The 25050-nt window shown below is 43.1% G+C and overlaps 1 protein-coding gene across 1 annotated transcript in view; it reads left to right on the top strand.

The window, feature by feature from the left end:
- The window catches only part of Slc9a9 (solute carrier family 9 member A9), a 538630-nt gene extending 524634 nt beyond the window's left edge, over positions 1–13996 (top strand). Inside the window, exons 16-17 of the mRNA XM_077793762.1 lie at positions 12238–12341; positions 13555–13996. Of these exons, the coding sequence (XP_077649888.1) occupies positions 12238–12341; positions 13555–13790 (340 nt within the window). The 3' untranslated portion in view covers positions 13791–13996. The remainder of the gene's footprint in view (positions 1–12237; positions 12342–13554) is intronic.
- The last annotated feature ends 11054 nt before the right edge of the window (positions 13997–25050 follow it).

Genomic DNA, 25050 nt, shown 5'->3' with positions numbered 1-25050 from the left:
GAGCTGCAGGCAGGCATCCTATTAAGCAATCTGCTAAATGGCCAGAAAGAGAATGTACCCATAGACTGTGGGCAAGTTAGAAGGGGATTCAAGGACCACCAGGGCTCAGAGAAACAAACGTGGTGATAAGAAAGGGCTGCTCTAAAATGACACTGAACACCTGAGGCCCTGGTGAGGAACCCCACCTTCTAAGCAAACATCTCACCTCAGTGGAGACATGGCCATTCCCCACCTGAGTGGGGACCCTCGTCCTGTGAGTGCTTGCTTGCAATCTTGCTGTGAAACTATGACATCAGTCAGACACTGACTGTGCCTCCCTGGGGACATCCCCGTGGACGAGAAGGAAAGAAGGGAGCCTTGGGGAGAAACTCTGCAATGACCTTCTCCGGCTCCAACAGCCCATAAAAGAAGTGTTATGAACCCTGCAGGGCCTGTGGTCAGTGTTGCACTAGTAAACCAACTTGAGAATGTTTGAAATATATTCCTAATACTTGGAACTCCTCAAGGGACACAGTGAACAAATAATGTTAGCTAACATCTACTGAGTGCTTAGCATGTGCCCAGAATGGTGCTAAAACTTAGATCTACTTTTATCTCATTCAATCCTCTCCTTTGTAGGATCATTACTCTACTAAGTTATTTCCATTTTACAAGGTTCAAAGAGCTCAGGAAACTTGAGCACTCAGATAATAAGTAGCAGAGAAGTGATACAAAGCCAGTGGAGGGGGGGAAGGATTTTAGCTCAGTGGTAGAGCACTTACCTAGCATATGCAAGGTCCTGGATTTAGTCCCCAGCACTGTAAAATAATAATAATAATAATAATAATAATAATAATAATGATGATGATGATGATGATAGGGCACACAAACCTACACTGTGTTTTTAACTAATACAAAAAAAACTATAAATAAATAAACAGAATTCTTGGACTTATTCAGAAGCAGCAAAGTGTTATAGGCTGAATTGTTTCCACCAAGAAAGATACATTCCTAACCTCTGGAACCACAAAGGGTAACCTTACTTGGAAATAAGTTGGTTTGCAGATGGAATTGGTTAAGATGAGATGGGGTCATCCTGGAATAGGGAGTGTCCCTAGACCAATGTCACTGGTTTGCTTATAAGAAGATAGTGAGGTGAGGACATGGGAAAATAGGGAGAACACAATATGGACAGAAAGTAAAGATTGGAGTGATGCACCCACAAGCCAAGAGACACCAGGGGTCTCTGACCGTTGCCCAAAGGTAGAAGAACTTCAGACATGGAACATATTTGCCCTCTGAGCCCCCAGGAAGAATCTACACTTCCACCACCTTGATCTTGGACTTCCAGCCTTTAGAACTAAGAGGCAGTGGTAAATTCTGTTGTTTCAATCCACCCAGGATGTGGCACCTGGTTATGGCAGCCCAGGAAATGAGCAACAGGTTAATCACAATCTCTAAATAGTGTCTCTTCCCAATCTCAGAGCACCATGTGTCTCCTTGGTAAGGAGAAATCGAAACACAAGGATTTAGAGACTCATGCCCACATGGAGAAGCAGTCCGAGTATTCAGGTCCTGGCCGTGGGATTTGGTGCCTGCTATTGGCTGTTCCCCTTCTCCTGAAAGTGCTGGTGAAGTCTCCTCTTCAGCTTCATTCTCTGAAATCTTGACCTGGGAAGCCTACACTGCAGTTGTGGGGACAGAAGCAAATATTCCTATCTTCCATGAGGCAGAGGACGATACGGTTGTGCATCCCTGTGGGATCCCTGTCCCTGCCCACCAAGAGGAAGTGTCCTCTCTCAGGCTCACACTCCATTCTGGAAATTGAGGGGGTGCTGTGTGAGCCTGAGAGGGCTTTGGGCCATGCTGACCACCTCTGCCTTAAATATGGTTTCTGGGGCTGCTGGCTGAGACTCCACCTCCCACAAGGCCATGTTCTATCAGTGATGGGCACAGGAAGCAAATGGAAATGTCCTCCAAACCATGTCTGAAGTTCTTCTACCTTTGGGCAATGGTCAGACACCCCTGGTGTTCCTTGGCTTGTGGGTGCATCACTCCAATCTTTACTTTCTGTCCATATTGTGTTCTCCCTATTTTCCCATGTCTTCACCTCACTATCTTCTTATAAGCAAACCAGTGACATTGGACTAGGGACACCCCCTATTCCAGCCCGGGAGCAGATGATGCCTCAGAGTCTGAGTCTCCAAGGCACGTCAGGCCTGTTCTGAAAACCCATGGGAGCTTATAGGGAGTCTGTTAGCTGGGCAGCACCTCCTTCACTCAGAAGATCCGCAAAAGCCAAGACTCACTCCATGTGAGTAGCAGCAACATTTTTCTCCAAAACTGTTTTCTTTCTAAACAACATGAGCCAAATGTTACAGGCTGTATGGCATGAATGAATTTCATCCACATCTGGTTGGCAGCAAAGATCCCTGGGAGTCTGTTGGTCCCATCGTGTCTCCAAAGGGAAAATTTTAAAGACCCAAAGCAGAAAGAGAAGCAATAGTACTGAAAGTAATATCATTGCTGTTATTATCATTGCACTATTCAGCCCAAACATGCCGCACCTCCAAACCCTGAGTCCTTCAAAAGACCAGGTACCACTCTGCTCTGCTGCAGTGGGTTCAGGGGACTGTTGAAGTGCATATTCCCAGCCCACCTGAAAACTGGCTCAAGGGCCCAGGAATCTTTAATATTAACAAGCCCAATGGGAAATTCTGACATAGTCAGGTGAGCAGCTTGGAGAAGCCTGGGGTTTAGTCTTTCTTCGTATTAAGACTCAAGATGCAGATCAAATGGACTCTCCGGTTTCCAGCAGCCTCACAATTCTATTGTGTCCCCTGTTTATCTTGGGTCTATTTGCCCTATTTATGCTGGTTTCTTTGGTGCCCTAGAACTGCCCTTTTTCCTTTAACCTGTCCAACAAACCCTGCTGCCCTTCCTCTGTCCCTGGAATGTCTGGGTCTGAGGAGCCAAGAAGAATTATTTAGCATGTGATAGGTAGATCCTCCAGATATCCCTGCTACAACCAACTCCCAGAACAAATAGGATAAGAAGCATACCTCTTTATCAGCCCTTCATCTGCCTTCCTTCTTAATATATAATCACTCCTGACCAGTTTCCTAACTCAAGCCTGGATGGGAGTAGAAATGGGTTTCAAGGCACCTGGGAACTCTCTGAAATGTCATGTGAAATCAAATGCAAATGATGAAACATGCTGGTATTTTTTTCACAGAAGCCACTGACAGGGAAGGTTAAGAACTATGGCTCCAGGCATCGTCTGACTCACCTGGCTCACCTAGCTGTGACTTCTGTGCTCATTGTGATAATTCCAAGCTACATTGTTTGATCAGGGACAGGTCTCAGCTTAGGCAGCTCATAGAGGATAATATAAAAATAGGCCATGTGTCTTTTGACTCATAGCCTGATTTCACCACTCACCCAGGATAGATCAAATATAATACAGTCCACGGAGGATTCTGAGAAGATGGCCATGACATTGACTTCACAGTCTTTAAATGTTTCAAGTAGAACATTTAAATAATTAAACTGAAGACCCTTGAACACATCTACAGCAAATGTGTTACACTATTTACACTAGGGGCAAGTTTTCCCGCAAACCCTAAGTTATGAGTGGGTGGAGACTTCTATTTTCAGGAGCACAAGCCTCTATTCAGGAAAGAGGAAGCCACTGGGCAGTATCTGGGGGGCCCCTAAGAAGAGCAGTGACCCTGAGAGCCAACAGCATTGCCTGGAAAATATGGCAAGTGTTTTTTGAAAAATGTCACTGACACCAGAGTCCGGCAGGGAGTGGGTGGTATCACCTTCTCCTACAGGAGTCACTTAAGGGAGAGTGGAGGACCAGAGCCATCAAGACCCCTGAGCTCTCATGGTGGAGCCACCAGAGAAGGACCCACACTGAGGATAAACTGCATGGAATGGAATCAGAGCTGAATAGTGTAGACAGTGGTGACAAAGGACAGACAAGGTATACCGTCCAGCGCAGCAGGCAGGTAAACAGGGCAACAATACCAGAAAGCAGCTGCCACAGTTCTGTACAAAAATCACAGAAAATGGGACTCTGAAATTGGAAAAGCTTTCCTAAACCCTGAATCATCCTATAAGTTCAAGAAATAATTTCATATAAAAATGAATGGAAAAGAATAGAGGCCAGGGGGCTGGGGATATATATGCTCAGTGGGTAGAGTGCTTGCCTTGCATGCACAAGGCCCTGGGTTCTGAGTTCAATCCCCAGCAGTACCACCAAAAAAAAAAAAAAAAAAAGAAGAAGAAGAAGAAGAAGAATAGAATAGAGGCCAAATCTCATGTAGTTATTATGAGGGAAAGAGTGGATAGGAGGAGAATACCATCCCCACAGGCAAGGAAAGTATGCCAGAAAGATACATCCACAGAATGGATCATGAAATACATTAAAAGATGCTAAGAAAATGATATAAGAATGAAACAATAATATCAGCCAGAATTAGAAAAATATCAAATTCTGGAAACAATTGAAAAGAAAAGGAAAAAAAATCTTTTCAGAAATCAAAACTAAGTGAAAAGGCATACAAAAGCAAATAAACACAATAGGTAATACCCTAAGAGACATAGCAGATAAAAAAATTTTAAATCAAAAAGTAATAAAGAAAAAATATAAAGCATCTGGAAGAAAGTGACAACCATTGAAGATAGGTGAAAAAAATGAATATTCAGAAAATAGAAGTCCCTGAAGAGAGAGAACAAAATGAGGAAATAGCAAGTTCGAATGCAAGTGAACTTTCCTAAAATAAAAACACATGTAGAGCTACACATTGAATGAGCACTCCTGTGCCTACCAGCCTGGAACAGGCGACACTGGGCAATTTTAGTGATACTGATAAACTCAAGATAAAATCCTTTGGACATCTAGAAAAAAATATGTGATTTATAAGAGGAAAATTATATTTTGTTATATTTTTCAGGAGCAATTCCTTATGGCAATTGAAATAGAATAAAATATCTAATAATATATCTGTACTCTCTCCAAAAGAGAATAGCCAATGGTTTTATTTCCAGCAAAACTAACTTTTAAAATATAATGAGCACAAACTTATCAGTAGACAAGAACTCAGAGAATACTGACCCCAAGAGCCCTTCCTAAGAAACTTACTAAATAATCAGTTTCAGAAAATCAAATTAGATAGACAGATAAGGCCTGGAGGTAAGAATTCGATACATAGTAATTTTTAGGACCAGACTGAATGAGGGAGAGAGTACAATATGTATTGGCTACATGTTCAGATATAGGTCAAATATATAAATATAGTACATCTATATATAGTTACATTATAGTTTTCATGCAAATGGAAATTTAGAATGAAAAATATTTTAATGCAAATAATGTTTCAGAATATACAAAAAAGTTTTAATATCTTAAGTAATTATTATCATGGTCACATCAGTGTTACTCTGAGACTGCTCTGGGTGCAATACAGGAAAAAAAAACAGTTGGTGATTATGGAATATCCTAATACTATTATCCTGTGTGTCTCTGAGACTCATAACCAGAGATAAATAGCAGTTAACTGATGAGAACAGATTGTACACACCTTTCTAAGTTCAGTGACTTCCTATTAATAGCCTAAAATCAGCAACGATGGAGTATTTACACCATGGAAATTGGAAAACGCTACGAATCCAGCCTTTCTTTTCTAACAGAGTACATTGTTAGATATTTACCAGCACTCCATTGTATGCAGAAATCCTTTTGCAGATTGTGGTTTTGAAAGACCATTTTTCACCAAAACTAGAAAAATCTGGAGAAATGTTCAGCTCAAGGTCTGAGACAGGACAGGTACAAGACAAGCCTAGAACAAGAGAGGGTGAAAGAGCTTCCAGAAGAAGGCTTCTGATTAGACTCTTAAAAGCTTACCTCCCACCTGAACCCCAACACCAGCCAGAGAACGACTGGTCACACACTTAAACAACAAGGCAGGACAGTGAATGCACAATTGCAGAATCAGACACTTCCACATGTGATGAGGAAGTTATCAAAAACACTGGTGTCATGTCAGGAGGACTCGGGAGCCGATTTGAAAATACTCTCACTGACCAAAGATGAGTCAATTTGAGCATCACCAGTGATGACTGCCATCAAACACATTGAAATCCATTACTTGAAAGTGATATTCGAACAAAGAATTAGTCATCTTCAGAGAATGAAGGGGAATAAATCAGGATCTTGAAAACGGACAAATACATGGAATGACTCAAGCCTTTCCTACATCAACTGTATCACTGACTATACCAATTGGATAAATAAGTGACTCTTTATAAAAGTATACCTCCTAATAAAATTATTTTAAAGGCAATTAGAATTTCACTATTTGCAATCTCCATTGAGGAAAGAGAGCATTCCACGGCAGTGTAATGGCTGCTAAGATCACACGAAGAGAGAAAAAATCAGATACAATACTCCCACAGCCTGCCATGGTGCAAGCACACAGAGCCGAGCTGGGATTCCTTCCTTGAGCCAGTGGAATGAGAAGAGAGGGGTGAAAGAGCTTCCAGAAGAAGGCTTCTGGTTGGACTCTTAAAAACTTCCCTCCCACATGAACCCCAACACCAGCCAAAGAATGGCTGGTCACACACTTGACCAACAAGGCAAGACAGTGAATGTACAATTGCAGAATCAGACAATCTTCCAAAGAGACAAGGAGGAACGTGATTCGTTAGGCCACATTTCCTGAGAACCAAACAGAAGGAGTGTGATTTGCATGTTGGAAAAAGAGCAATGGGGTATGTACAATTTGGAGGTATCCTCTGCCAGCTCTGCTCCTGGGTGCGCTGTAAATAACAATATGGTGGGAAAGGGAGTCAGCAAGTTAAGGGCAAGTGGGACCTAGTTATTCTGCAGAAGCATTCAGGCCTGAAGAGCCAGATTGGCACCCACCCCAGGATGCACTTACCCTTTCCACCCACCTGGCATCCATCCCTGACCATCTCTGGTAGCAAGCTGGCCCTGGAAGCTAAAAAGCAGTCTGGAAATGGAAGGAAGAGGGGTGAGAAGAGACTCTGTTTACACATGTATGCATCTGTGAAATGGAACTATAGTACTCACCTTGGGTGTGAGAGGAAAACAAGGCAAGTGAACATGCTTTATAAATGAGAATGCAGAATGGAGAGTAATCCTGAAAACCCTACACAGAGAAAAAGTGCCTGCCTTCTTTGTGCATCTGTACTTTGAGAATCATTCTCCCTTACATGAAAATCACTTACCTACACCTACAGACACACGCAGTGCTCCCAAAAGGTACAGTTTTCTTCCACAAACTGAGCCGTGATGTGCCATTAATCCACTCCCAGCTGGAACACCAGGGGATTCATCTTCTCCAGCCAAATATCTGTCCCATCCCTCAGGCAAAATGGAACAATTGGCAAAGGCCATTACATGGGCCTGGGTTCAGAAATAAATGAGTTGGGATTTTTTTATACCCATCTTCACCCTAAAAGTTATGGCCTTATGGATGTCAAGAACCATATCCTCATATTTTTCCATTGAAAGTTGGAGTGCCCCGTGGAGGCAGTTCTCCAAAGAGAGATCACTATGCTCCCAACAGATCATGGGTCACCTGGGGTGCTTGATAAAAAAGAGTCCCAGGCCACATTCTAGATCTCTGAATCTGAATCTCCAGGTCAGGTCTCAGATCTGTACTTCCTACATGATCCCATCCAAGATGATCAGCCCAGACGATCTTCACCATGAGGCAGATTGAGGGAAAGACAAGACTGAACGTAGCTCACCAGGGCTCTCAAACCAGACTTTTGAAGAGGCCCAGAGAGAAGGGATGCCTGAGTCATCTTGGCCGTTATAGCAGAATCCACAGTCGAGGGGACTCAACATTGGACACTGATGCAGAGCCTGGAAATCCAAGAAGAGGGTGCCCAGCATGGTTGGGTTTCCATGGTGGGTGGTTCTCTTCCTGGCTCACCAATGGCAGCCTTCACCCTGTGTCCCCGCACAGGGTGTTTGAGGTGGAAAGAGCAAGCTCTCCAGCATTATAAGGGCACTAATCCCATCATGAGGGCCCCACACTCATGACCTCCTCAAATTCCAATTTCCTCCCACAGGCCCCACCTCCAAACAACCTCACATCATGGGGCAGGGAGGGGATGCCCAGAGTTTCATTCAACACATGGATTGGGGATGGGGGCACAGTCCATTTATAGAGATGGATCTTGGCTTGGGGTTTTTGCCTCTCTGCAACCCAGGCAAAACTACTTAATACGAAGCAGAAACCTGAGCAAGCTGGGCACCCGTGGTTGGTTTTAGCCACTTACAATGAATAAAACATGATGATTTAAAATAACCAAAACCAGAACAAACAAAAGAGAGAGAGAAATTAGCGTTATCGGGTATTTCGGATGTTCATGCAGTTAAGCGCTAAATTTAGCTCTGGACCTTCTCAGAGCTTCTCATTCATTTGCTGATTGTCTTTCCTATTTCACGCACGTTAGATCCTGACTAGAGTTGCAGCTTTTACTTGTCCTGAACCAAACTGCCATGTCCAACCTTATGCCCTTTAAAGATGAGAAAAGTCACTGTTTTTCCCCCAAGAGCTTAACGTTTTGTCTCGATGTATTTCTAGCTTATTAGAGAAGCAAAAACTAACCATACCAGAAATACCCAATGGGGGAACCTCCCTCCCCAAACTTATACTAGAAACTGATGAGAAAAATAATACATTTTGTAAAAAACTGCAGTTGAGGTTTTTTCTGTAGATCAAAAGATTTTTCTGACTTTTAAATAATTCAGGTAACCCTGGAGATACAGCCACTGTCCACACTGCTTAACAATGAAGAACCTGGAAAGTCACTGATTCCCTGATTTTACAGTTACTCAGTGTCTCTGTGACAGGAGGGTGACAACTAGACATGATGCACGAGTCTCTAGTTTTAGGCCCGCCTCTGCCATAAATTAATTGGCTGGGTTCCACTGAGTAATTTATCTGCCCTCTCTGATCTTCTTGTCCTTGTTAATTCAACGACTGTTTTGAGCATCTAAAATGTGCCAAGCTCTGTGTCCAGGGGAAGTGGATACCTCTGCTCTGGAGGAGGCCACAGGCTGGAGACAAGGAAGTTTTCCATCTCATAATAGAATGGATACTTTCCTTGTGGGTGCCTTGTCTCTCCCTTGCTCGTTGGACATATAAAATAAAAACAAGAGCAGGTGAGTGATAACGGAATAAATGAGTAAATGAAACACAAAGGTAATTTTCAGGCACCTTATTTTATGCTACCACCCTTTTGGGGTCTCCTTTGTCTATAACATGGGCCTAAGTTGTCCAAATTTGATTTGACCCTTCTTCATCTTTAATCCTCAGGGAAATCTCATTTCGTGGCTATCATCTGCCCATTTTTTGTCCTGCTCTAGAAGTTGCTCAGAATCAGCTTCCATCTCTCATCCCACCTCTGAATATTTTCCTTTATCAAAAATTCAACAGCCGTCCATCAAGCACCAAGCACTGGGCCAAGCTAGATGCTAGTAAGTGTGGACCTGCCCCACCTCCTCCTCTGTGGCTGTGTCTGGTCCCGTGTACATCCCTCTGTGTCCACAAAGGCCATGCCTCATCCCGCCCACCCATAGCTATTGATGGACTAGAACTGTCAAAATGGCACCGTGCTCCCTGGGGGGAGTCTAGCACCAACAAATTCTGCCCTCTTCTCCTTGCCAACCACTTCATGCTGCCCTCCCTCCACCCCCAACAACTATATTTAACCAAGATAGCTGTTTTGAGTGCAGGACCAGCTTAAATTTTCCACCCACTTAATGGCCTGTGAATCCCAATGCTACCCCCAAATGCCCAGAGTGCCGAGCTGGAATCTCTACCCTCAGTATCAAGTTCCTCCCATTATTTGAACAATGAAAGGGACAGTAGTTTCTCCAGAAAGCATTGCTCAGAAAAATCAAAATTTTAAATATTTTTTCGGTTGTTGACAGACCTTTATTTTATTCATTTATTTGTATATGGTGCTGAGAATCAAACCCAGAGCCTCACACATGCTAGGCAAGCACTCTATCACTGAGCCGCAACCCCAGCCTGAGAAAAACATTTTTTTTTGTAAATAGAGCATTTTAATAGTATATCAAATTTTAAAACTACTTCTTCATATGTTATTTCAGTTAATATTCATTTAAAAAAAAAAAAAAGGCTGAGCAGGAAAAAAAAAATAGGCCACAGTTCCTTTGGTCAGTAAAATGGGAGAGTTGGCATTTATGTCCAGGTCTTCTAAGTCAAAATCCCAGAGCCTTTCAGTGATAGCTCCAATAGCATTAAATCTAATTTAAGAGATACCTCTTCAGGATTAAAAGAAGAAAAATGTTCATTACGCAGTGCTCTATTTGCATTTTGCTTATGTAACAGTATCCTAACTTTTGGCATTTTGATTTTTTCAGTATACTGAGAAGCTCAGTGGAAGTTGCCCAGGCCTCTCTCAAACTCTTACAGCTTTAACAAGCCTCTTACTTTTTTTCAAATGACATCTCTAAAAATGTTGCTTACTGGCTGACACTTTTCCATCTAGAAATAAAGTTGGCCGGAACTTCAGTTGTACATATATCTTGTCTTCCTCACCTTCCTAAAAGACATTTTCATTGACCTGGGCCCCCTGTAAACCCTAACAAGATGGCGCATCCTCACGTGTCCCAGCCTGTGAGGGGCTGCAGATCACCAGCAGGCTGAGCCTTGTAAGCTTGGCTCTGTAGAGAACCTAGCTGGCCACACGATTCTGTCCTGATAAATAAATTATCTTCCTCTCTGGGTGATGAAGGTGGATTCAAAGTAGCAAAGGGCGTCTTTGGATTATTTTAAATCATAACACCTCTAGGCCTCCATTCCTTCATCCATAAAATGAAGGAAATAACACTCTAATGAAAATTAATGGAAGATCATCATGGGCTTTTAAGATTTGTAGGTGTAGTTCCAAGATGTTAGAGCAAATGTCAGTCTCTGAACTTTAATTTTCTTTCCTTGGTCCTATCTGGGCTCAACAGATGCCTGTCTGAAAGCAGGAATCAAATTTTCCATTTTGGTCGGATCTGCAAACTCTCTGAGTCATCTATGCGGTCATTGTGCTCTTCTTGCAACCAGGCTGTGTGCATAGGTGTCCCCTGTCTCGCTGCTGCCGTGGTGCCGAATGATTGGTAACCAGAGGCAACCGGATTCCAGGTCCCCTCTGGGCTGCATCCTCCCTCGGTGCCCACGTGCTCAGGGCATCACAGGGATGACAAAGTGGCTCCCTACAGCTATGGACAGACTCCTGTAGAGTCATCTCCTGTAGTCATCTCCAAGATATGCTCGCACCCTGAGCGCCTGGGGTGAAGCGGATCTTCACAAGCCAGCCAATGTGAACCGCTTTCCATTTTTCCCTTTTCCTTTTTATTACAGCTTTTTGGAAAGTTGATGAGGTGAAATATTCTCCAGTAGAGGAAATAATATAAAGCTTAAAAGTCATTTCTGATGGAATGGTGAAATAATTCCACTACTTTTCTTTGAACGAAAAAAATAATAATAAGGCAACCTGAGGCAGCCTCTGGGGATTTCATTATTGATAGATTGGAGGGAAACACAGTGGCTTCAGATGAGCAGGTTTTTCTTTTAACTGGTTTGAGCATTTTAGGATGAAGAGATGAGAAAGACAGGTGCTAGACAATAGGATAAACCTGGCACCGGCTTATTTACATAATTTTGTATAGAAACGCATTGATGTACGGAGGATAAAGTGACTGTGTTGAAATGGTGAAAATAAAGTACCTTGGAAAACAATCTGTGTTCACTACCCAGCTCTGAAATAACTGAACATTTTATGAAATACCTCTCGCTTCTTTGTGAAAATGACTGGTGGTTTAAGCCCTGTGCATGCGGTTTTAAGAAAACACCATCTTTCATGCTATTGTTTAAGGTAATTCTTAAGAATTATTCCTCTAAGCAGATGAGACATGGAGTGGGGGAGGGAAGAGGAATATTTGCACCTCACTCCAACCCAGCGTGGACCATTTACCATTTCTCCATGATGAAAGGCTATCAGGAGAGCTGGAAAAGTGTGCGGAGCAAAGATTATAAACAGCAATTTTTGCAGGCCAAATTGCTTCCTGAATGAGGGCGTAGGAGATTTAAAGGTGAACATAAATGTCTCCTTGGTGGCATGCAGAGGTTTGTGCTGCGTGAGAAACGAAACCCTAACTCCCTTTTGACCAGTGTTCCTTAACAGGCCTCTCAGATACCTGAAACCAGTTTTAACCCACTCTGGCCCTCCACTGACCACAACCTTACCTGAATGGTGCGGTCCGATTTCCAGGCTGCTCACCAGTCCCCAGGCCTATGGGGTGAGTAATGATTCTCGTGGACAAGCTTCGTGAATACTGATGAGCCCAGAAACCTCAGCTGTTCCTCTCCGGCTTGAGCAGGCAACATTTTTTAAATTCACTGCTCCAAAAAGCATTTCTCTTCTCTTTTCAGTTGTTGCTGATGTTGGCTTATTCTTCTTTTAAAAAAATGCAATTTTTTATTGTTACCAATATTTTTAACCATAAAATGAACTTGGAAAATGTAAAAGAGGTAATGTGTCCTCGCAAACTGCTGCGTTCTGAGCTTTTGATTATTAGGCCCGTGCTTTATAGCTCAAGGGAGTGGAATAAAAAAATTGCTGAGAAGCAATTAGAATCATTACCAGCAAATCAGAGTGTCAGAGCAGAGCCTTCGAGTTGGAAGTACCCTTAGAGGTTGTCCAGCTGGCCACCCCTTATAAATACAGAAAACTACATCTGCAAGATGTTCCAGACCAGCAGCCTCAGCATAACTTAGAACTTGCTAAATGAACATTCTCAGGCACCATCTCAGAAACTTGGAGCTGGGAGCCCAATGATCTCTCTACCTGGTGCCAGTTCAAACTGGGAACCCCTGGGCTAGGTCAGGGGTTCTAACCATCATTCACTCTACAAGTAATTTAGTGTGGCCTTCCAGAACCCAATAGAAGCAGAAACTCTGCTGTTACATGGGAATCTCTGTATGAAGAAGATTATTGTTAGCTTGTGACATTCCACAGTGGTGACTTCCTATCATATCTAGTCTTGTGACCCTCATCCCCAAAACCCTGCAGAGCGGAGAACCTTTGAAGGTAAAAGTATAACCGAACTTGTGTTTTGAGAACTTCAGGATAGTCAGGAGCATTTAAAAACCAACATGAGACTCCTTTCCTACTCTGAGGTAACAGGTTAGCTTGTGCTAACTCCCAATTCCTCCCAATGTCACTGGGTACCAATGAGGAAAGTCTGAATTCCATTTTCACTCCCTTGAGCACCAAGGTGGTGCTTAATTGGCGTGGGTTGTCTAACAACTCTCTGCTTGGGCTTGGGCTATGTTTACAGCCAAGTTTTCAATGCTGATTCAGGGAAATGCTGAGCCACACCCATGGCAGAAACCTGCTTTGGCAAGCCAGGGCAGTTCGGAAAAGGGAAAGTAAGCATCTATGGTCCTACACTTGTGGACTGGTTTCTGCCTTCCTCGTAAAGTGACCTGTCTCTCTCATTGTCTTTCCAAAACCAGGAAGAGCTCAAGGAGGACGATGCAGAATGCATTGTGAACCAGGACGAACTGGCCATGAATTACCAAGAGCAAAGCCCCTCATCCTGCCGTCCCCCTGCAAGGCCAGGCCTGGACCAGAAAGCTTCGCCCCAGACACCAAGCAAGGAAAACATTTATGAGGGAGACCTCGGCCTGGGAGGCTATGAACTCAAGCTTGAGCAGACTCCAGGCCAATCCCAAATGAATTAATGACATGAGGAGCACAGATATAATCACTAGTAAGGCTGGGCTGACTAAGGAAAAGGAGCCAGACAGAGAAGGCAGAAGCTACAAAACACATGAAGAGCATAAATTTGAGAGAATCAAAACCTTGCCAGGAGTATCTTCTGGCACCTCCAAAACTGAGAAGTCTTATCAGCCCTCTGTATGATGCATCTGAACTTAGTTCTGTGACACAGCCATGTTTATTCCTGGGTTGGGTGGGATGGGGGCAGGGAGGTGGGAGTCCTGCTGGGTCAGGGTGGTGAGATAGGGGTGCTGGGTCTGTAGGGTGCCGCTGCTCCATAGGCAGCTGTCTGGGACGTGCACTTGGATTTCCAATGTTATTTCCTTCATGGGGAAGAATTTAAAAATAAGAAAAAGAGCTTCTGAAAGTAAACACTTTGTGCCTAAGCCAAAGGGAATGTCCAGTTGTTCATTAAGTGGTAAGTTTTGTATTTTTAGGACTTGACGCCCACTTGTTCTAAATGACCCCGGGGTCATATGTGTTCAACACCCACTGTTGGTGGCCTTAAAGAACCCACATGGCGTTGGGGACCGACTATTCTTCTTGACATCCTTTTGAAGCTGGTGGCTTACTGCTGGGGGTGGTGATGCCAAATGCAGGGTGAGTTTCCAGCATGGTAAGACCCCTTCCCAGGCTGATCTCTCTTCAAATACTCATGCTTCACCTGCAGAACAGGCCTTCATTCCTCGATTGTATTTGAACCACTTCTTGGCTCTGCAGCGGGTCCCCTCTGTATGCTGGGTGATAGGGTTGCTCTCCACTGGGCAGGAAGCTGTGCAGGAGCCCTAACCTGCCCTCAAGTTCACAGCTGTGAGCAACCTGGGGGCAGCAACTGATGACAGCAGGCTGATGACATGCGGATCATACCAAGGATCAGGACAAGGTACCAGGACCCCCCTTACGAGGCATGGCTGATGGCCCGTGTTCCAGAGACCAACACAATAGCTTTTAATTCAGCTGCATGACCTATGCCTTTGAAGCCATAAGATACCTCAAAGCTCGTTTTTCTCTTGAAATACAGATGTCAATACTAGACTCCAAAGAGCAGGCTCCCGACTCAGGTGTCCTGGCTATGTGATGGGTCTGCTTTTGGGGGAGGGCGGGAGTGACGTCTTCCTCAGGCTCAAAGCTTATAACTAATGTATGCTTTGCTGACCGTTGGCTAAGCCTTAAACGTTACCCGTGCTGGTGTCGGGTACACCACTATGAACATGAATTTTTTAATTTTTTAAATAATTTTTTTTTGGCTTTCCAAATAGTAGAATCTGAGGCACAAATTGATTTATACTCCACTAAGTATATTCTTGTCATTCCAGGTAAATAGGGCAAGTGGGGCAGCATGGAGTTTTCTAATTTGACTTCATCCTAATAAATTTTTATTGTAAATGACCACTGTGTTGCCTAATGTTATTTTTGGTTTTTAATTTTCCAGGACCTTGTAAGGCACCAGGACCCAACCTCCCCGCATCCCTTACAAGGCATGGCTGATGGCCTGTGTTCTGGAGACCAACACAATAGCTTTATGTTAGATAGATAGATAGATAGATAGATAGATAGATAGATAGATAGATAGATTTGTAGATTGACACAATATCTTTATTTTGTTTCCTTTTTATATGGTACCAGGGATTGAACCCAATGCCTCACACATACTAGGCTCTACCACTGAGCCACAACCCCGGCCCCCACAATGGCTTTTAATTCAGCCACATGACCTGTGCCTTTGAAGACATAAGATTCCTCAAAATGGGGCAGGGGAGATCTTGGTGCCTTCCAATACTGGGGATTGAACCCAGGAGCGCTTAACCATTGAGCTATACCTCCAACCCTTTTTATTTTTTATTTTGAGACAGGGTCTCACTAAGTTGTTCAGGGCCTTGCTAAGTTGCTGAGGCTGACTTTGAAATCATGATCCTTTTGCCTCAACCTCCTGAGCCGATGCAATTGTAGACATGTGCCACCACACCCAGCTTCATTCTTTATTTAAAAGCACCTTTTCTGTCCAGGTTAATTGGCAGTTCTAAGCTTCTCTTTTGTACCCAGAGTGCTAGGTAAAGCAGGTTCTGAAAGCGAACCTAAAGGAGATGCAAGGGTCCCCCGGCGTATGATAGTCAGAGGGGCTGGAAGAAGCCACTGAAGGAATAAAGAAAGCAGTGTTGGGCTGGGATTATGTCCCAGAGAAGCAACACTGTGTCGAGCAGAATGGCAGGGCTTCTTCTTTTCCCCCAGGGGACAACCAGAATGTAAGAAGAGCTACAAAAATGGGGGTAAGAGATGCTAAAGAAGGGAGGAAAGAAAGAGGTAAGGGCTTATCTTATTTCTGCCCCCATCACTTGAAAGAAGTGAAGAGGGCTTAGTGTTTGCTTTGCTTCCAGTGCAGAAAGACACAACAAGGAAAGAGATGATTCCCCCAGAAAAGTCAAACATTGGTGAGGATGCAAGTGGAGAGGTGGGACAGACACGTTGAGGAATGGAGAGGAGGGTGCCCAGTCTAAAACCAGCTCAAAGAGGGAAAACAAATCAGGCCTCTGCTTCCCAGACAAAGCCCCTCCTATGAAGAAACAAGTCTCTTTCCAATTGAAAGACATGAATCACTGCTAGGAGTGGGCACAGGCTGAGCCCAGCAGAGGCAATGCCCTGCCTCTGATGGTGCCCCACCCAGTGCGGAAGATGGTGTTCCAGTCTCAGGAGGTGGTTACCAGCCGCCTTCCTCTCTGTCCTAGACCCTGGAGAGGCTGGTGTTCCACTCAGCAATTCATAGAACCAAATCCCTGTCATGCTCCTGTTATGAAAGATAACCATTTGTGATCTCAAGCAATGCTCTGTACTTTGATCCACAGTCTCAGGACTGTGAAATTCAAACCTATTATTTACTGCCAGTTTCTAATGAATAATAAAGGCAAAGGAGCTTTATTCAAACCACTAATATTATTAGAGCTTTAAACAGGACTAATTAATTATCTGACTTGAACTTCTTGCCATGTGCATTACAGGCATATTCAGGGGTGTGCTTATGTGCGCGTGCGCACACACACACACACACACACACACACACACACATCCAAACACACACACAAGAGTTCCACTCACTGGCAAGTTCCCAGCTAAATCCTCTATGGTGTTCCCCGTGATACTTGGGCATTATCTGAGCAAGACTGAAATCTGGGAGCAAAGGCCATCAGGGTCTTGATTCATCATGGAGTTTCTAGAAACTTCTTAGCAATTTTAACAATATAAATCAAAGTTGAAAATTTAAATACCCTTTAAGCCAACAATTTTATATGCAGAACTTTTATGCTAGATATGTGAGAAATTATACCTATGGAAATAGTAATTAAAACAATTAAATTGCCATCCTGGTTAAGTACATCCTGGCCCAGCTGCATCATATGAGCTGATATGGAATGATTTGCAAGATCAGTTGTTAAATAAGAACAACACGGTGCAGAACAGAGTGTGTTCTGTGCCTCCATCCTGGCAGGCTAAAGAAGAAGCAGTAGAATGGTCCCACCTTAACAACTGGGAGGGGATGTGACCTTTCACTTTTGTCCCTTTTGAGCTGTGTACACTGTACATACATTATTTCTTCAAAACCAAATTAAATAGTGATTCCTGCAAAATAACTCCTTCCAAGAACTGAGTTACAGGGGAAGATGGAGCATAAGCCAGAGAGGTTGATAATTTTCATCACAAGTTTTTTTGAGGCCTTGAGAATACAAAGAAGCTCAATAGCTTCTGATTTTCCTTAATAACATCATTTAAGGTGCATGAATGCAAACTCTGTAAAAGGTCTTGAAATTCATCAACTGTGACTCAATTCCACTATCAAATATCTAGTTGAAGTCAACTTTAAAAAAAGAATATCTTATTAGACATCAAAGCATATGATAAAGCAATAGTGACTAAAATGGAATGGTATTATCCCAGAAAAAAGCAATAGATCAAGAAAATCTAACACTAGGTATAGAAAAAGAACCATGAATACATTTAGAAATTTGGTTCATAAAAAGTGGCATTTCTGGGGCTGGGGCTATAACTCAGTGGTAGAGTGCCCGCCGTGCATGTGTGAGGCACTGGGTTTGATCCTCAGCACCACATAAAAATAAATAAAGACATTGTGTCCAACTACAACTAAAAAAAATATTTTTAAAAAATGGTATTTCTGTTCAAATTTGGGATAAATTAACTATAATTTATAATTATGCTTTTAATTTGGAAAAAGAAAATAAGATGATGTCTTCTGGATATGTTAATGCCAATTTCCAAGCAATTTAAATAGCTAAACAATAAAAAACAAAACTATAGGATATCAAAAAATAAGTGAATAATTTAAAATATGCAAAGAAGCTTGGCAGGCTACAAGGACAAACAGAAGCAAAGGATGATAAATTAGACTGCTTAAAAATATGAAATTTCTTATGATAAAAGACACAACAAAACAAATATTTTAAAATATTTTTTAGTTGTTGATGGACTTTTATTTTATTCACTTATTTATATGCAGTGCTGAGAATCGAACCAGTGCCTCACACATGTGAGGCAAGTGTTCTACCACTGAGCCACGACCTCAGCCCAACAACAAAACAAATTTTAACACAAGAAATAAACTGGGAGAAAAACACATGCATATACTTTTTGTACGTGTATGTGTATTAGACTAAGAATTATTCTTCAGAAAATACAAAGAACTCCTACTAATGCTTGAGAAAAGGAAAAAAGGCTCCCAAATTTGAAATTGTGCAAAAACTATGGAGAATTATATATTATATATTATATTGCCACTGTGTGCTATCTATTTGCAGAAATAAATACTTGGCATTTATGCATAAGGAAGTATACAAAGTGATATTCATTGCGGCAGTATTTTTATGGTCAAATATTAGAGGAAAAAATATCCAGCAATAGCCAAGGAGTTAACTATGCTCAAATCAGGAAACACTCTGTAGCAATTACCCTGTATAGAGGTGAGTCTGTATGCATGCACTCAGATGGAAATATTTCCAAGATATATGATTAGTGAAGAACAGTCTAGAATGATAGTAGACTGATAACCAAAAACAGGCAGGATTAGGAAGACCGGATCCAGAGAGCCTTTGGGTCTGTCTGCATTCTCGTTAATCTTTATAATGAAACTCTAAACATGATTGCCTGTTTATTCAAATAAATTTAAAGATACGAAAAAATATAAGTAAATAAATTAACATAGGTACTATTGTTGAATTCTATCTCAGTAAGGAGGAGCCATATAAGAAAACATGGTCCATTCTGAGAGTGACTCCAAGATGGGGGAGAGGAGCCTGGTCAATGGTCCAATGAAGAGGCTAAATTTGAATAAGGTCTTGCAAGATGAAAGGGTTTTCCCAGGCAGACCTGAGTGGTGCTGGCCCAGGGGGCAGGAGATGGGGCTGGGTCACTAGCATGCTACAAGGCGGCCCAGTGGAAGGGAAGAACATGGGAGGGACAGGAGGGAGGGGGCTACAAGTTATCTTGCATGGTTACCATATGGATTGCTTGTGTGTTTGAGGCTGGGAAATGGGAGGATAAGAGGCAGAGCTGGAAATGTAGAATAAACAAAGGAGACTGGACTGTGAGAATGGGGAGCTATTGAGGTATTTTATGCAGAGAAGATAATCTCATGGGTTATGGAGAGATGGTGCAATTCAAGTAATGATAGAGGCAGTACAGAGTAGGGTGCTACTTCTAGCTCAGGAGAGAGAGGAAGAGAGACACAGCTAAGGCAGGGTTAGGGAGCACAAAGAGGGTCAGGTCTGAGCTGAGCTTCAGAATCGACCAAGTTGATAACTGATTGGATATGAAGGTAAGGAGGCCAGAGGGGAAGCAGAACAACCCCAAATTTAAGTCTCAGATGATGTTTGTTTGAGGAATTCAACCACTGAGAAGATTGAGGAGAGGAGCAGGTTTCTGGAAAAGCCAATGAACTCCACTCTGAGCACATTGAGCCTGGGATTCCTATAGAGAACAGAAGGGAAGTATCCACGTGTTGCTCAAGTGAATGATCTAAAGTGTAATGAGGGGCTGGAGTGAAACTCAGTGTTAGAGCTCTTGCCACGAATGTGGAAGGACCTGGGTTCACTCTTCAGCACCATAAATAATAATGATGATGATGATGGTGATTATGGTGATGAGGATGGTGATGATGGTGTTAGTGATGATGATGATGATAAATGTTTGAGTAAAAGGTTCAGGCTGGAGATGTTGATCTGGAAGGATAAATGGCAGCACAGGTTCACTGAAGAGCTTTTCAAGTGTCATACGGCCCTCCTCATTTTCCTGCCAAGAGATTTTGATATGCTCTCCCTGCAAGAGAGCTATATCCTAATTTCTAGGAAGACAGGCATGTTTTTCTTCCAAAGACATTATAGGTGGTTTTGATTCCTACCCTGCAGAGAACTACTGACAAGAAGAAAAAAAGACATGGGACAGGGAACTGAGAAGGGCTAAATTCAGGGATTGGATAGAGTATGAGCCTGGGAAACAGCCCCTGGCGAATCCCTTCCTGTGAATCCAAGGCGACTTGGCATTTGCATGGAGAGGGGAGAAGATACAGAGAACTGTTGACTTCCACTGTGGCCTTACACACCTGTCCACCTCTCCCCGGCTGTGACAGTCACCTGGAGCAGATGATCATGTTCCCCGGCACCCGGTATATAGCTATTGATGTGGTAGATGGTTTTTTCCTTCATACCTTTAGAAAAACCACCAGACGTGTTTGCTTTCAGCTGGCAAAGCCAGCAACACAACTTCACTGTCCTACTTCAGCAGTTTGTCAACTCCCCTGCCCTGAGTCATCCCTTAGTCCTCAGGGACCTTGATCACCTTTCCCTGCTCTCAGACATCTTGCTGATTCACTACATTGATGACATGGGTTCCTAGTGATCAAGAAGTAGTTATCACTCCGGACATAATGGGTAGACACTTGCTTGTCATAGTTTTGGAAATAAATTTGACAAAAATGTAGAGACCTTCAGCCTCAGGGAAGTGGCCAGGTCCCGTGGTGTGGGGCACCTTGAGATATCACTTCTAAAATGAAGGACTAGCTGTTGCATCTGACCTCGTCTACAACCAAGCAAGTCACACTGGCTTTGGATTTTAGAGGAATCGTATTCCTCATTTGCAACTTCAACTCATTTTCCAGGGTTGAATTTTGTCCTCCCAAAAACATATGGGACAGAAGAATGTGACTTTATTTGGAAACAGAGTCTTTGCAGACGTGATCAAGTTAAGATGAGTCGTGCTGGATTACAGTGAGCCTTAGCTCTAAGGACAGCTATCCTTAGGAGGAGAGAGAGAACCCGCAGGGCAGAAGGACACATGACAGTGATGCAGCTATAAGCCATGGGATGCCAAGGATTGCTACAAAAACTAGGAGAGGGGCGTGGAATAGTCTTCCCTCAAAGCCCCCAGAAGGAGCCGATGCCTTGATTTCAGACATCTCTGGAACTGTGAGAATGAATTTCAATTGTTTTAAGCCACCCAGCTTACAGTACTTGGTTACAATATCCTTGGGAAATGAATACACCAAATAACCTGAAAAGCTGCTAGTGTCAGTTGGACCCAGGACAAGAGAAGGTTCTGGAACAGATCCAAGATGCAGTGCAAACTTCTCTGACACTTGGACCATATGATCCAGTAGATCTGATGGTGCTTGAGGTGGAAATGGTAGATAGAGATCCTGTTTGGAGTCTCTGCTAGGTCCCTGTAGGTGAATCACAGCATGGACCCTTAAGATTTCAGAGAAAATTCTCAGCCATCCTTTGCAGATAACTACTCTTCTATCAAGAAATAGCTCATAGCTGGTACTGGGCCTTAGTAGAGACATTTAACCACAGACCACCAAGTTGCTAGGTGACCTCAGCTGCCCATCATGAAAAGGGTGTTATCTAACTCAACAAGACATGATGGTGAGTACACACAGGAGCATTCCATTATTAAGCAGAATTGCTATCTAAAAGATCAGACAGATCATGAAGACACATTCTAATTTATATGAGGATGTGGCCCCAAAGTCCAAATTCCCTCTGCTATTATTTCACCTTCACTCTCCCAACCTGTGTCTAAGCCTCACAGGGAACACCATATGAACAGTTGCCTGAGGCAGGCCTGTATACAGATGGTTCTGCATGATTTGCAGGCTCCCGTGGAAAACTGCAGCACCACAGTTCCTTTCCAGAACATCTCTGAAGGGCAGAGATGAGGCAACCCCTCACAGTGAGCAGTGTCCCTGGTTGTTAATTTTATCTGGAAGGAGAAAAGCCAAAAATAAGACTGTATCCTAATTCATGGGCTGTTGCCAGTGGTTGGGCTGGATGGTCAGGAGTTAGGAAGAACATGACTGGAATATGGGAGACAAGGCAGTCTGAAAAGGGGGTGTGAGGGTAGACCTCCCTGAATGTGAAAGAATAGGAAGATATTTGTGTCACCAATAATCAAAAGAATGACCCACTGTGGGCACACCAGTCAGCCTCTTTCTCCAGTCACTGGTCTGCTCAATGGTCTCATGAACCATGTGGCCATGGTGGCTGGCATGGAAGTTAGGCATGGGCTTAGCAACATGGACTTTCACTTACCAAGTCCAACCTTGCCACAACCACTGCTAAGTGTTCAATCTACCAGCAGCAGAGACCAATATGGCACCACTCACCTAGGTGATCAGCCAGCTACCTGATTGCAGATGATGACATTGGATCACTTCCATAATGGAAAGGATAGCATCTGTTCTTTCCAGAATGGATACGTGGACATTGGTTTGCCTTCCCGGCAAGCAATGTTTCTGCTGGAACTACCATCCATGAACTTACAGAATGCCTATCCATCGTCATGGTGCCCTGCACCGCATTGCTTCTTATCAAGAAACTCACTTCACAGCAAATGAAGTAGAGTGGCCTGTGCTCATGGAATTCACTGATCTTACCAAGCTCTTGAAGTTGCTACCTTGATAGAACAACTCAGTGCTGGCTAGGTGGCAAAAGCTTGCTGGGCTAAGGCAATACCCTCTAGCTGGCTTCAGATGCTCTGAATCAGCAACGAATATATTTCCCCCATAGCGAGGATGAACAGGTCCAGGAATCAAGAGACAGAAATGACTCTAGCACCACTTTGTATTAACCCTAGGAATCTACTAGTCAAACTTTTTCTTCCTGCCCCCAGCACCTACCATGTCCTGTGATTAAAGTCGATGAGGAACTACACAATCCAATTCAGGGAAAACGTCTGACAGCCCAGACCCTTCAGGAATGAAGTTTTAGGATACGCTTCAAGCTCAAGAACCACAGTTAGCTAACATGCTTGCTGAGAGCAAAGGAACTATGGTGGTAATTCTAATATGTAACTGTAACTGGCAAATGTAACTGGCAAATACCAGTTACAACAACATGACCATAGACAGAAATGAGGACTTTAATAACTATGAATATTTTTTTACTTTGTTAAAAAATATTGTAAAGACATTCAACAAAGTTTTTTTTTCTTTTCTCTAGGACATTATTGTCTGATGTAAGATATATTCATAATAGTTACCTTTACGTGATAAGTAACAAGTTATAGAAAATCAAAGTAGAAGAAGGAAAAACGATGTTAAGAATTGTGCATTCTCTCCTAGGGAAAGGATTAATGTGTTTTCTGTGGTATGCAAGATAATTGCAGCATTTGGAGGAAGTAAGACTTTGTCGTTGTCCCCATTTGTAGACCAGCTGACTTAAGAAGACCCGGATGGGTGCCAAGTGGACAAGCATGGACACTCATGGGCATTTTTATGCGTCAATTAGGCGACTTGTTGGTGTCCACTATTTAATTCAACACTAACCTCATTGTTGCTGTGAAGATATATTCTGTACATAAGATTAATTTTCATCAATAATTGACTTTAACTAAATAAGATTATGCTAGATAATCTGAGTGTTCCTGATTCCATGGGTTGAAAGGCCTCAAGAACAGAACAGAGGTTTCTGGAGGAAAGGAGAGATTCCATCTGTGGACCAAGTGTCTTCAGCTCATGCCAGCAAGGTGTAGCCTCCTTTCTGAGGGCCTCCCCACAGGTCTCCCTCTTACCAGCCCTCACAGTCACATAAGCCACCAACTCTTCACAACCAATACCTTACTCTTTTTCTCCCTCCTTCCCCACCAGACTAGAATCAAAAGACAAAGCCTGGAAGAACAATTTTCACAAAAACAAATGAAGCCAGTAGATTATTTGATGAATCCAAGTGTGTTCTCTGAGGAAATAATTCAGGGATTTGTTTCATAAAAACACATTTCCAAACTACATCCTGATTCATTGATGGTGATGACCCCCGTCTCCCACCCTTCTCTGTAGCATAGTTCAAGGGCAACTGATGCTCATACAGATGGCCCTGAAGCAAGATCTTAAAGCACTTGTAGGACTAATGAAGAAGTGTTCAAGTGCATCCATTATTCATGGCTGGGCAGCTGTTAGGCTAGGTGCGGGGGCAGTTCTGGGGTACAAGTTGTTTACCTATTTAATATAGAAGGTTCACATGCCTCTCAAATATTTTCCATCAACCTGTCATTCATTCTGTTCAACAAACATTTATTAAACCCTTCCCATGTACCTCTGATAATCAAGGTTAGGAATTGCCAATGTCAGCATCATTAACAGGGTAAGTAAAGATGGGACAGAGGGAGCAATAATAGGATTCAGAAAGTACATTAATCCAGAGACATGATGGTCCAGTCCCTCACCTCATCATACAGATTGATTAGTTTAGCAATGAGCAGGGAGGAGACAGGAGCTTCAATGAGCCAGCTGGAGGGAGAGGAGTACCCAGGCCATCTGACTGCAGTACTGCAGAGGACAGCTTCTCCACACAGGAGCCTCCTCCTCCAGACTCCCACCTCCCCACTGGGTGCTGCTCAGGGGGAGGAGAGCAGGAGAGCACATGAGCGAGGGCCTAATGCAAGGAAAAGACTCAAATGCCCCTATTACATAATACAGCCTTACACAATACAAAAGCCTCCTGTGAAACTCACAAGCCCATGCTTGGTCGACAGGCAGCAGAAATGACCCATTTACCCTCCCTGCAATCCCTTTGCCCACTCTCCAACCAGCAGATGGCAAGCATCAAGACATACTGATTGAACAGAACGGAACCGAATTAAACCTGGGCCAGGTGGAGTTCCATTGTACCTGACACTCTCTCTTCAGGGATAAAAAAAAAATGGAAAAATGGAAAAAAATGGAAAAAC

This window comes from Urocitellus parryii, chromosome 2 (genome assembly GCF_045843805.1).
Source record: "Urocitellus parryii isolate mUroPar1 chromosome 2, mUroPar1.hap1, whole genome shotgun sequence".
Taxonomy (NCBI): Eukaryota; Metazoa; Chordata; class Mammalia; order Rodentia; family Sciuridae; genus Urocitellus; species Urocitellus parryii.
This window is presented reverse-complemented; position numbering and strand designations above follow the sequence as displayed.